Genomic DNA, 14,042 nt, shown 5'->3' on the forward strand with positions numbered 1-14,042 from the left:
TTTTTATTTAGCTTCCCTTAGCGTTTATCTTCCCCGTCTTTTTTTGTTATTTTTTGTTATTATTATTATTCTTTTAAATTTTTTTTGCTTCTTTCCTCCGAGAGTTCCCCACCCACATTTTTATTCTGAGATACGTAAAAGATTAATTATAAACTGCCTGTAACCTTCGCAATGATACAGGAGAGGAACCACAAAACTGTGGTTCGTGAAATGAGCTTTCTATGGTCCCTCCTTTTCCTTGACTCCTCAGCTTTGGCGGCGCATTGTCGATGGAGAATTGAAGGACACGACTCGGACTGACCTACTGGAGTACCTGGTGGACATGCTGGGATCGTGCACTCAGCGACACCTACTATGGGACCATGCAGCCTGGGCAATACATACAAAACCAGAGGTGTTGTCTACTTTTCCTTTAACGAGCCATTAAATGTCCTACCTCTCCTTTCGAAGTTCAACTTTTCATCTTTCTCTGCCCTTATCTGCTATTTATTTTGGATACAAAGTCGAGGCTCTTGGAGGTACTGGAATAAAAGGAGCAGTAGAAAGAGAAGGGGGAAACGCACCAACAGCAGGGATGAGGGACAAAATAGAGGAAAACTTGGAAAAACTATAATGGCTCTCAGAGCGTGTAGCCTTGTCTCGCGCGCTCCTTCCGACCAAAAATACCATCATTAACTGAACACGCTACTACCGAGAGCAACTACACGTTACTACTGAACATGCTATATGTCCCATATACCTGTATTATCCATGCACCCTATTATGTCACACATATTGCCATTATCCCTAGCTTTATTGATTGATTAATAGGATAATTAACGAGCACTTTTGTGCGCATTAAAACTAAATTGCATCAATGAAGGTGAATATGAAAAAAAATTAAACTATATTCCCCATGGCTAGTCGATCATATGTATGAAGTTTTGCATCGATCTGTTAAGTGGTTCTGGAGATCACTTTACGTTTTTATTTTCAATCCAATATGGCTGCCAGACCACGTGACCGATGACATCAAAAATTTAATTATTCACTCATCAGCCCGTCGGGCAGATATATGAAATTTCAGATTTTTCGGATAAGGATTTTGATTCAACCAATTATGGCTGGAATACCACTTCACCGATTACGTCATTGTCATCACCCTATATACCCCATGGGGAGTTGATGGCATATGCCAAGTTTCAATGTTTTTTGTTGAGCAGTTGTGGAGATGTCCAATTTTTTTTTCCTTTAATCTAATATGGCTGCCATACCATGTGACCGATGACATCAGAGTTGTCAATAAAATCTTCTCCACAGGGAGTCTCTCCTATGTTTACAGGGTATTTCAAAAAGATTGATACAACTTTGACTTCCTGCCATTTATTTGTTTTTTTACCTATACCGTTTTCCTTTTCAGGGTTTGGTGGTGTTATCGTGGTATTTGTTCCCTGGGATTTCTAGCTCCGTAGCTCAACTATGCCATTGACACTGGAGCAGAAGAGAAAAGTGGTGGCTCTGTGGTACGAGACTAAATCATATGTAGACACCCGCCGAGTTTCTGCCGGGAATACGACCGCAGAACATGTGATGGACTCACAAATTGTGCCATTCAACGTATTGTGAAACATTTTGAGCACAAGAGTACAGTGCACAACCAGAGCAATGGCAACAGTGGCAGGCCAGCATCAGTAACCAAGAGCCAAGCCAACATCGACGCTGTGCGGGATTCTGCAGTGGACAGTCCCAAAAAGTCCCACCGCCGGCGCTCCCAGGAGCTGGGCATCAAATCAACATCAATCTGGCGTATCCTCACTAAAGAACTTAAGCTTTTCCCATACATCATCTCTAGTAGGCATAAACTGAGTCAAGATGACATGAGAAGGAGACTTGATATGTGCAATTGGCTCAGTGACAGGATGGAGCAGTACCCAAACTGGATCAACCTGATGTGGTTTAGTGATGAAGCCCATTTCCACTTGAACGGTGCCATCAACAACCACAACAACATTTTCTGGGGGGCAGAACCACCTGAGACCTACAGGAAAGATGGACAGAACTTTGGAGTCAGGATCAATGCCTGTCTGAACCGCGGAGGAGCACACATCGAGAATGTCAATTACAAGGATTTTGCGTAAATGCCAATTTCAGACCTTGGGCTCTCACCAACTCTAGCAATGACTTACTGAAATAGCAATCGGTGATTGAAAATACCTTGTCATAAGCTTTTAAGAAATGTTTGGTTCACGTTCTTGAGGTTTCTGTTTCTTTGTAAATAAACGTTTAAATTTGTATCGCTCTTTTCTAAACACCCTGTACAGTGTTGCATCGACCGGACAGGTGGTTGCAGATAAAAAAATTTTAAAGCGAAGCAATATAGAGACGTGGATACAGACACACAGACATACACATGCAATAGTCTCGCAACCCCTTCGGGGTGAGACTAATCGGGGATGTTGGGAAGAATGAGTAGTGGTGGAGGACACACGGGGTGGACAAGATGAATACAGAAGAAAAACAAAGGAAATTTGGAAAGAGATGGGCTTGGTGTGGGTTAATGGGGTTAGAAATTATCATGCGTTTGTTGGGGGGGATGATCTGAGATGCTGGTGAATAGCTATCTTGCAGACCTGGAGGAAAGACTGCGATTGAAGAGAGTGTGGAAGTTGGTTCCAAAGGTGGGAAAAAGGAGGAATGAATGAGTGTAGCTGAGCTCTTCCTGTTGCCTTATTTAAGCTACCAACATTGCCTCTCCATCCTTTCATTCGTTTGTGTGCAGGTTGGTGTGAGGGTGTTTACCCAACTGCCCCCTGGTGATGGACCTCCTGCCGAAGAGGTTGTCTCTTTTCTGCAGGACTATCCATCTGCCCTTCGTTACTACTTGGAACACCTTGTTTGGAGTAGAGGACTACAGGTGATCATGTTTTACTTTCTAAACGATTTCCTTGATTTTTTTCGGGGCATAGCTATGTGACTGCAACGATGCTTCCAAACGATGTCCTTGTAACTGAATCCCAAGCATACATACATTTGAGAGGTAGGGAGAATTTTCAATATCTGTGGGTCAATGACAAGGTTATCCATGTTGATATTTGTTTCTCTGCAGACATATCCATGTAATAACATAACGAATGGGGTTGAACAGATGAATAGAAAAGGTGACGATGAAGAAAAGGAGGGAAGTTAAGAGCAGGGGTCGGAAGGTTATTAATTAGGTAGGGGAAGTGTCGGGGGAACATTGCCGTAGAGTACAAGGAGAGGGTGAGGCCAGGTATGAGCAACTTGGCAAAGAAGCGGGAGGTTTGGAGAAGGAGTGGAAGAAGTATCAAGACGTGATTAGGTGTAATTGCAGAAATTTCAACTCTGTCAATCTTGGAGAAGTCTCTGTCAATTTTCGTCTCTGATTCTGCAACTGGACCAGACGGCATCAGCCTACGGGTCCTAAAATCCTGCTCTGCCGCTCTATCTCACCCTCTCTCTGTTCTCTTCACCCTCTTTTGCTCAAGGTCATCTGCCAGAATCTTGGAAATCAGCCAACATTACCGCTTTATACAACAAAGGTGCAAAAACAGATCATTGCAACCACAGACCAATCAGCCTGCTCCCAATAATCAGCAAGGTCATGGAATCAATCATCGCTTCTGACATCAAATCCTTCCTCTTCTCCAATGGCTTGATCTCGGATCATCAATTTGGATTCAGACCAGGTCATTCTACTCTGGACATGCTGCTTCTGCTGTCTCAACAATGGATGGAGGTCCTGAATGCCAAACAGGAAATCAGAGCTGTCTCCCTTGACATATCACATGCCTTCGATACGGTCAGGCACCCAGCTCTGCTCACCAAACCCCTCCTCTTATAGTATCCATGGAAATCTCCACGCATGGCTGGTGGACTTCCTCTCTAGTCGTAGTCAACATGTGGCCCTGAATGTTTTTCTCTCATCTCCCCTTCCTGTTCAGGCTGGAGTTCCCCAAGGCAGTGTTCTGGGCCCTGTGCTTTTTCTGGTCTTCATCAATGATCTCTCTGACTCTCTTGAAAATCCTCTCTATCTCTTTGCTGATGACTCCACTCTGCCGCACCATACCTCATCCCTCAGATCGGCAGTCTGCAGCCTCCTCATTCTCTGCAGACCTGGACAAAATCACAGACTGGTAAAACAAGTGGAGCATGTCTTTCAATCCTGACAAATCTCACAGTCTCACTATGTCTCTCCGAAAAGACCGAGTGGACAACCCTCCAATGTACGTTCTCAACAATGCTCTTCAAGAAGTTCTGTCACTCAAGCTTTTGGGTCTTACTATCTGCCATGATCTTTCCTAGGAAAACTACATTGCCAACCTGGCCTCCAAAGCCAGTCGCCGACTGGGCATCCTCCATCGTGCAAAGTCCTTCCTTGGCACACCTGAGCTCCTCACCACATACAAGGCTTTCATCCGCAGCTCAATGGAATACTGTTCTCTCCTCTTGGCCTGTGCTCCTGCCTCACACCTAGCTCGGCTTCACGCTGTTGAAACCAAAGCTTTCATTAATCATTGGAATTTCCTGCGATGAAGCTAACTCCGAGGGCCTTTTACTCACTCGCTGCAGGCAGGTTGGTGGTCTTTCTGTCTTCTACCGACTCCTCTCCGGCCTTGCACCACCCCCCCCCCCCCCCCAGCTCTGTCTGTGCTCTGTCCCCCAAATATTCCCACAGGTCGCACAAGATCTGCCAGCAACCCTCATATGGTTAAACTGCCAAAATCAAGACTCTATATTCACCTTCACTCTTTCATGCCTCTTTTCTCCCACCTCTGGAACAAACTCCCTCACTCTCTTCAATCCCACACCTCCCTCCAGGTATTTAAAACAGCTGTTCACCACCATCTCTTATCTTCCCCCATCCAAAACCTTGATCTTTTCTACCCCCGTTAATGAAATACCGACTTCTTTCCTGGAAGTCCTAGCAGTGTCCACGTTTGTTTTTTTTTAACCTCTCCCATCCCTCCTCCCCCCTTGCCATACTGCCTCCTCCCCAAGCCCTCTCCCTCCCACAGATCTCCCGATGTCCCTGCTCTCCATCTTGTTCTCCCGCTCCCTTTATCATATGTTTTATGCTTTATGTGTCAGTTTGTCTTTTTTGTGATCAATGTTAGCTCTTACACGAGCCTCGACCTTGTATACAAAAAAAAAAAAAAAAGTTGTGTGGAAGGACGTCAGGAAAAGGGTGCATCATTGAGGGATGGAAACCAGGTATGGTGGACGGAGAAAGTAGCGAAGGCAGTTGGTGAAAAGGAGGTTTGGAAGAGAATAGAGGTTTATCCTTAAAGAGGGAGGCAGCCGGATGTGGGGTTCTGCACCTGTATGGGCAGAAAAGAAAGCAGCAAGGAGCACTGTGGATAAGGCGAGGAATGATATGGAAGATGAGGTGTACAAGAAGTTGGAAGAGGGTTGTGGGAGGAAGATTATCTATAAATTGGCTTGTGACAGTGATGAGGATAGCAAGGGTATAAGGGGGTGGTGATGATTAAGGATGGTGGTGGGAGGCTAGTGACACAGTAATGGGGGGGGGGGGGGGGGGGAAGTATCGAAGGTGTGGGAAGGATATTTTAAAAGAGCTGTTGAACCGGGAAGGAAGCAATGGTGAGCTGGAGCTACCCAGTTGTGTGGAGAGGAAAGTGGAGTTTGTGGAGATCAGGGAAGAGGAAGTGTGGACGACATTGAAGAGGGTTAAGAAAGGGAAGGGCGCCATTGACGAGGTGTGTACAAAGATGATAATTGCAGAGGGAGAAATCGAAGTCAGTTGGACGAAGAGGCTGTTGAATGTATGTATGAGAGAGGCTTTGATTGCGGAGGATTGGAGGACAGGGTTAATTATGCCGATTATGGAAGGGGAAAGGAGATGTCCAAGATCTGGGGAAGTACAGGGGCACTATGCTCCTTACTCATGTCACTTACCTCAACATGTTTTCAATTGAAACTTACGCAGTTTATTTGTGTGTAAAGGTTGGTTGACATTATTCAGAGATCAAGGTCAAGGCCATCCAAAATTTAAGGCCGTCAAGGCCGTTATCCTTTTTTCAACTGTAAAGAGTACCTCTATAAAGTAATAGCTGAAGTACCAGTGTTGCTTGGGGAAATTTAATGAAATATGTATTTAAATATTTCATGCATGACGATCACAAAACGTATTACTCGATCGCTGCTGGTAAAACCCCAGGCAGTGTATAAGTGACATATTCGAGGCCTGGACACGGAGGTGTTTCAATAAACCTGGGTAAAGCAATCTTTTTAATAACAGGTGCATGTGTAAACATGATATAATTAAATTTGTGTTATTGATAACAAATCACTGTATACAACCTCAACGTACGATATTCCCAAAACGTATTACTCGATGGCTACGTGTAAGTGATCGGTACGTGTAAGCACGATACCTGATCGAGCCCTGAAGGCCAATGATCTGGATTTATCTGGGGTCAATTTTTTTTTAATCCAAACATATACCTTGACCTTCCTCTGGATGAAGGAGGAGGCCATGCAAAGTTTGGTTGAACAGGTTCCTGCAGGTTCAGAATGCATAAACGAACAAACTGCAAACAAACAGGCAGAACAAAGAAACAAACTTACTTTTTATATATTAGATGTACTATTACAATCTGAGTTCGTCCATAAAGTATGTACTATTACAATGCGAGTTCGTCCATAAAGTATGTATTTTTAATAACAATGCGATAATGACAATGCGAGTTCGTCCATAAAGTATGTACTATTACAATGCGGTACGTCCATAAAGTATGTACTATTACAATGCGAGTTCATCCATAAAGTACTATCGCGTGATTGCCCCTCGGTTAAGACTGGGGAATCGCGGATGGAAACGAGCTTAACGAGGCGTCTGGGTCAATGGCGGATTTGCTATACACACGCGGGAGGAAGAAGGAAAGAGGGAGAAGCGGCGAGATTTACCTGACGGTCCGCGCGGGTCTTCAACCTGAGGGAAATAATTCAAACCGAACACGGATTTCGAATAGAAAGGGAAAATAATAAAAAGGTTTATTTACAAGAACTATTCGGACAAGGAAACGCGACGATAAAAACTAAATCCTAAATTGGGACGTCCCCACACCTCACTTCAAATACAGAACGAATGGAAAGGATAAATAAAATAAAATGTCGTGTTTATGGATGTGATGTTATCTCAGTCTGGCAGTGTCGGGGATCGTCTGGCTCGATTGCGTCGTCCGACGCAACTCCGGTCGGCGGGAAGTAGGCCTCGTTCTGCCCCCGTTCGCGCTCCACCAGGCCCACGTACGCCGCTGCACCCAAGACTCCTGTCCCCGCGCGATCGTTCACGAGGTCCGTGCGTGAATGCCCGGTAAGAGAATCGTCGGCGCGCCAACGTCCTTCCAATGTCCAACGAGCGAGGGTCCAAACGGGACGAGGTCCAACACAAGAGAAGGTCCAGTGCAAAGGGACAGTCCAACGCAAGAGGGCAAAGGGAAGAGAAAAGCGGAGGCGAAGACAGGCAGAGGCGAAGACAGGCAGAGGCGAAGAGAGAAAATGTCGGTCAGCGAGTCATTTTACTGATCGGCTTCCGACGTCAGCTCTCTTCTCGAATCTTCCGATCGTGTTGGTCGCCTCTCATTGGCCGAGTGCTTGGCGCCCTGCTCCCATGCCATTGGTCGGCGGCCAACCACAAGTCCTTTACTCTCCAATGATGTCATCTGCCCATTAAAAACCCTTGGTGTCAATCACGCGTGAAGTGGGCGTGGCCTCAGCCTGCCTTGCACAATGAGTGTTGCTATGCCAGCTGGTGATGTGGCTGGCTGCAGTCCCATCGGCGGTGCGCCGATCTGGCTTCCTGCCTGTTCTTCCTGTAAGTCATTGTGGCGGAAGGAAATTAATTAATGTGTGCAGCTAAGGGTCTAGCTAAGTGTCTATGGTGCGGTGCCAAAAGGGACAACAGGATAGCGACAGGGGGGATGACATACAAGGGAATTTTACCCATAATCCCTGAACTAATTAGCATGCCCCGCCCCTCGTAACAGGGACAAATATCCAACTTATCTGACATCCGGGCTACAGGTCCCTGACTTACTGTACATCGAGATGGTTCTTCTATCACGATCATCGGAGCACCTACCTATGCAGATCTACCTGGATCTAGATATTCCCCCCCCCCACCCCAAATTCATAACAGTACGTACTGTTACAATGCAAGTTCGTCCATAAAGTATGTACTATTACAATGCGAATACGTCCATAAAGTACGTACTATTACAATGCGAGTTCGTCCATAAAGTACATACTATTACAATGCGAGTACGTCCATAAAGTACTTACTAATTACAATGTGAGTATGTCCATAAAGTACGTACTATTACAATGCTTGTACGTCCCTAAAGTACATACTATTACAATGCGAGTACGTCCATAAAGTACGTACTAATTACAATGTGAGTACGTCCATAAAGTACGTACTATTACAATGCGAGTACGTCCATAAAGTATGTACTTTTAGAACATGCATTCGACTCAAAAGTGCGGAATGTGACTGTCTATAAAATATATACAATTGGAATCTATATAATAAAACCGAAAAGGTCTGTTTGTCTGCTGTATGAATATAAACCTACATTAATCCATCGTCTACACACCACACAAACACAAAGTCCTGGCGATGGTCTGCATTCTCCATTTGTTCTTTATAGTTTCAATTGTAGCTATTATGATAAATATTAATTCCTTTTTAATTTTTTTTAAATCTTGCTCTCAGTTGGAGAAATTCCACACCCACCTGGCCTTGCTCTACCTTGACGAGGTCCTTGCTCTGTTGCACCCTCGAGTACCTGGTAAAAATGGCCACAACGGGACTGCAGCATCGGTAGACGGCCTCAAAGAGGATGCAGATGGAGGCGTTCACTCGAGCTTGGACGGATACACGGGAAGAGAGTCTGAGAATGAGGAGGCGTTGCTGGCAGCACGCAGTCGCCTGCAGTGGTTGCTTCAGGAATCAAAGCTGTACAGAGCACATCTGCTGCTTGGTGAGTTTGTTCCAAATTAAATTGTAAAGTTACAAGCTCTGGTGAGGTTCGGAATTAAATTACGAACTCCTTCATCTGATGTACAGGGCGGCTCGGCAATGCGCAGCTGCACATTGAGCGGGCAGCACTGCATGGTCGCCTTGGGCAGCACGTGGAGGCTCTCTCTTTGCTGGTGCACGCAGCCGGCTGCATGCATGAGGCACGGAAGTATTGCCTCAGGTACGGTGACGCCTCAGAGCCCGTGGAAAATGTGGAAGACGAACATTTGTCCCAACGGTCCAGCTCTGACGGCTGCTATTGCCCTGAGAATGGACATGGGAACCAGGAAAATGGCTTCACTTGTATAAAGCTAGATAGAGAAACATGGAGCGAAGGTGAGGTGGAAGATAAGGAAGCAACGAGGAGCAAACGTGGAACCTGGGATGAAGGGGCCTGTGGCAGTGCTAAACAGGCTGGTTCTGATGGTGGTGTGCTCATCGTAGAGCCACAACGACCAACTCGCCGGGAGCTCTTCACGGCATTGCTGAGGATAATGCTGCACCCACCAGATGGCCGGCCACCTTTGGAGCTCGAGGCGTCAAAACTGCTGAACACTGACGGTTCTGAGTTTGAGGCCATATCAGCACTTAAGGCACTACCAGAAGGCTGGTCGCTCGGCCTCGTTGTTCCTTTTGTGACTGGATCTTTACGGCGAGCGTTGCACACACGCCGCTCAGCAGAGGTGGCCAGAGGCCTGTTGCTGACTAGGAAGAATGCTGCCAGGGCAGCAAAGGTGAGAGGCATGCATGGTGTACTCAGGGTTTAATAATGTGGTTGGTTGACTCGGCGTCTACGCACTTACATCCCCTCCTCCCCATGTTTTCCCTCAAAGCCTCCAATCGGTATCTGTTCTAATTGTCATTCAGGTCTTTATTCTTTCTCTCTCCAGACGGAGTTGAGCCATATTTCCATCCGTCTTTCCGAGGACAGCACTTGTCCCGTATGTCAGATGCCGTTATCTGAACCGGCCTTCATGTGGTTTCCAAACGGCACGGTGGTGCACCCAGCCTGCGCGCGATCTCATTTTGCTTGCCCCGTCACCGGCAGGATCTTCAGTCCAGAACCACCCGTACAACAGCACCACAAGTCCTGAGCGCTCTCACCTACGATCTCTCCTGAACAAAGTTCTCCTCCTTTTTGTGGTCGCACACCATGATGCAAATATCTTGCACTTTTCTTATTTGTTTCAACTGTCGGGAATCGTAAATGGCGACCTCGTCTTTGTTGGGCTGTTGGCGGAATTGAAATATCTGTAGATTGATTTATTTTTATTTTCTATTTTTGTTTCCAGCTCTGTCCTCATACCCTGGACTGGAAGGAATGCAATCGTTGGACAAAATATATCCCGCCAGTCATTGCTTTATAAGCAGGAAATGTGAAGTAGGCGATCATGCAGTAGGTCAGCGTCTCCCCACAGGCCCACTCCCACTCCTCTATGCTCTGCCATGTTTAGTAACAATTTGGACTTTTTATTCATCAGGTCTTTTCCTTTGATGCAGTGTGAACAGCAAACTAAGCAAGTTTCTATTTTTCCCCGCACTACCCCGAAACACCTCAATTTTTATTTTCTTCAAAGCTGCGCTACTTCATTTTTGGACAGGTGTCGTGTGACATGAGATCGTAAAGGGAAACTTATCCGAGCTGAAGTACAAATAAAAACCACTTTTCTCTTATCGTGATACTGACGTTATCACTGCTGTATTCTTACCACAGCTTCTGCTGTTTGGGCATTTGGTGAAGGCCAGGGATACCTGTGGGACTTGTACCAGGCCATCGCCGAAGCACGAGGGCGAGTGAGATCCCTTTCTGTTTAATGACATCATTGCCCTTTGTAGGGCAAGAGGCACCAATTTCGATATAGATAAAGCAATATTATGAAAAGCCTTTACGTTGAATATTATTTCTCTTGTAATACACTCATTAGATCGATCTCACACACACCTTCGAACATTGCAAAAGGAAACGTGAAGTGCAACCAAGAAGGCGTTTTCCCAAAACAATAACAATCTTTCAGCCGAAAAGCCCCCAAAGGTGGACGCTCGACGAGGCGTTGCGGGGTGTTTGATGGTGGTACAGCCTGCTCTGTTTTGAGAAGTTGGAATCTTGGGTTTGCATCGAATTTTATTTATCGTCCTTGTGATTGTGGCCACAACGGCTTGAGATGACTTTGATTCCTGTAGCAGGTCCGGTCTATGCGATGTCTTCTGAGGAGGCAGGCGAGCCGGTGCTGTATTGGTGATGTTGGAATCTTGGGTTTGCATCGAATTTCATTTATCATCCCTGTGATTGTGGCCACAACGGCTTGAGATGACTTTGATTCCTGTAGCAGGTCCGGTCTATGCGATGTCTTCCGAGGAGGCAGGAGAGCCGGTGCTGTATTGGTGATGATGTGCTTGCGGTCGGTACACGATGGCGAGGAAGCAAAACGGTCTGTAAAGGAAGTGTTTGTGGGCATGAGCTGATTGTGTGTGTGTGTGTGTGTGTGTGTGTGTGTGTGTGTGTGTGTGTGTGTGTGTGTGTGTGCGCGTGTGTGCGCCCATTGTATTGACTGTGAAAACCATGCACAACATTGAACCTGTTTTGGTTGAAACATTTTTGTAAATCGTGCTTTGTGGCAATGCGTACCTGCTTTGCCTTTTTCTGGCTGGCTGAGTGCGATCAAGAAATGTTTTCTTTTTAATGCTTTGTTGATTTTGTTTTTCCTTTCATCCGTATAAGGCACTTGTATTGATAAAGGTTTTGCTCCGTCCATCATGTTTGCAATGATCAGCCTGTTTAATTCAAATTGTTTTCTTTCACACGTGCTGTACAAATAGTGCAACATGTATGATTGTACGCATTAAATGATTAACTTTGAAAGGAGCAGCCAGACAATAAATATTTGATTACTGTACGTGTGCTGTTCGGCTTCCGTCGTCGGTGGGAAAGCGTCGACGGCCTTGGAGTGGAGGTGGATGAAGAACGGTAGTTGTTCGCAAAATACTGCAGAGTTCTAGCTCTGTAGTACAAAGCCTTGTACCATGCACACCACAGACAACAACCGCAAGTGTTAATGACATAAAATCGATTTTATTATGTGGATGAAATATATAAATATAAGATGTTTTTTCCCCCAGTTAAAAATATACCTTTGGCTTAAGCTTTCGTGCGGCCTGTAGGTTGTCAGCCCAATTTTTTGTGAATCCATCCACGGACGTGTTTCTGGCTTACTGGCCGTCGTCAGCATGAGTTAGATTCCCTCCCTGATTGGGGCTACCACTTTGATCGTAGTGGGGAGGGTTGCGTGCTCCTGTCACCCTTTGCGCTATACTAGCGGGAGCTTTGCTCCTGGTAGGTCTTACCAAGCCAGGCAGGTCAATGGGTAGGAGCCAGACTAAAAGTAGTCACACATTTTCTTGGGGGAAGGAAAAAGTTTTTTTCCCCAGGGGGTGTTTGGATATGGACACCAAGCAGGGCTAAAACAAGACCTGCCAAAGGGTCGAGGAGCTCCCTGTGGGTCAACGGCCATCCTATCCGGTGCCCTACTGTGTCTGCGGACATCCTCCTGCAGTCGGCCACCATAAAAACATGTCATTCCGCAACACACGCAAAGAACACAACTAAAAAAAAAAACCCACTCCGAGGGCGTACCTCCTGTGCAGCTGCCCTTCACAGCTCACCGGATGACGGGATTGGGGCAAAGCCTTCACGACCCCCATTCTTTGATAATAGGAGGAAAAGCCTCTGCCTGAAAAAATACCCTTTGTCCAAAGCACTTGTTTACTATTGTGCCCAAATTTCAGCTTCCTACCTCAAAGGATGGTTGAGATATCGCTTGGAAAAAAACAAGAAAGAAAACAGTGAAAACTGAGTACTCCATTTTGGAGCTGGGCCCCCTTCAGTGCCCAGCGATGATGTCGAGCAGCGTGGAGATGGATTAGGGAGGAAGTGGTGTACAACAAAGGGAGTGAAAAGTGAGTACTCCCTTTCGACATGCGTCATGCAGCACTTGAAGATGGAAAAGGAGGGGAGTGGTGTAAAATTATTCACTGTGCAAGATGGAATTGGGACAACACACCCCCACATAAATATGTAATGTATTGTTCCGGACTGGATTTTGCCATGAGGGGAGACTCCTCCGGTCTCTCCCAACTTCCGATCTTGAAGTCGCCGGCTTCAGATAACTCCGCAGTCCAGCGGGTTGCTAACAAACCCCGAATGCCAATTAGAGGGGAAAATCTCCCAGGCTCCTTTGTCTGATGCTGTTTACCTGAGGGGAGGGGGGACATGACCTGTCTAACCAGGGATCGCACCCTCGGTATGTGTCTGCTTAACTAGTCTAATCAGGTGCAGTTGCGCGGAGCTGGCAGACACGTACCGCCAGACTCGTCGGAAGAAAGGAGGTAGACCTCGGTTGAGATGGGAAGATTGTGTGAAGAGTGATATCTGTAAGGTGGGAGTGGGTGGAGAGCGGAGAGAGTTTGCTGAGGATAGAGGGGAGCGGAGGAGTATTGTGGTCAAGGCAGGGCAGAAGCTTGGAAATGTTGAACCTGCCCCCTTAGCAACAGAGAGTTTTTGTATGTACTTTTGGTTTTCGCCGGAATTTTCGAGGCTGATTAGTGTGAAAATACAGAAGGTTCACCCGTCATAAGTATTAGGCCTGTTTTTGCTTCATGTAAGTGATCGACTGATCTCTTTTGTAACTGGATGTGGTGCCTAATGTTAATTGGTCAGGCGGTCCCAAAGCCACCGAAGTTCTCCATCCGCCATATTGCTTCTCCCACAACACAGAAAATCCCATTTGTGTCAATAAAAATACTTGCTTCAAGGTGCATATTTCCTATGAAACTTCCACCTTCCTACTTAATATTTCTCCTTTCTTACTTGATGTTAGTCCATTCCCGGGTTTAAAAAAAGCATCGTTATAGTATTTATGAAATACCATTGTATGCTGCTTACGGTTGTAAAAACTGCGATGGTCATGATCAAAGGAAAAGAGGAATCACAGGTCATCGGTAA

General features: G+C 46.0%; 1 protein-coding gene across 5 annotated transcripts in view; it reads left to right on the top strand.

Moving 5' to 3' along the window:
• TGFBRAP1 (transforming growth factor beta receptor associated protein 1) overlaps positions 1–11,937 on the top strand; it is a 58,541-nt gene extending 46,604 nt beyond the window's left edge. For 3 of the 5 annotated variants that reach the window (XM_068116363.2, XM_068116364.2, XM_078778624.1), the window contains 5 exons: positions 251–394; positions 2,759–2,893; positions 8,738–9,005; positions 9,092–9,777; positions 9,934–11,937. In XM_068116363.2, coding sequence (XP_067972464.2) covers positions 251–394; positions 2,759–2,893; positions 8,738–9,005; positions 9,092–9,777; positions 9,934–10,137 — 1,437 coding nt within the window. In that variant the 3' untranslated portion in view covers positions 10,138–11,937. The remainder of the gene's footprint in view (positions 1–250; positions 395–2,758; positions 2,894–8,737; positions 9,006–9,091; positions 9,778–9,933) is intronic. The other 2 variants (XR_013623548.1, XR_013623549.1) reach the window with 1 other exon arrangement.
• The last annotated feature ends 2,105 nt before the right edge of the window (positions 11,938–14,042 follow it).

Source organism: Myxine glutinosa, chromosome 5, assembly GCF_964187855.1.
Source record: "Myxine glutinosa chromosome 5, kmMyxGlut1.1, whole genome shotgun sequence".
Taxonomy (NCBI): Eukaryota; Metazoa; Chordata; class Myxini; order Myxiniformes; family Myxinidae; genus Myxine; species Myxine glutinosa.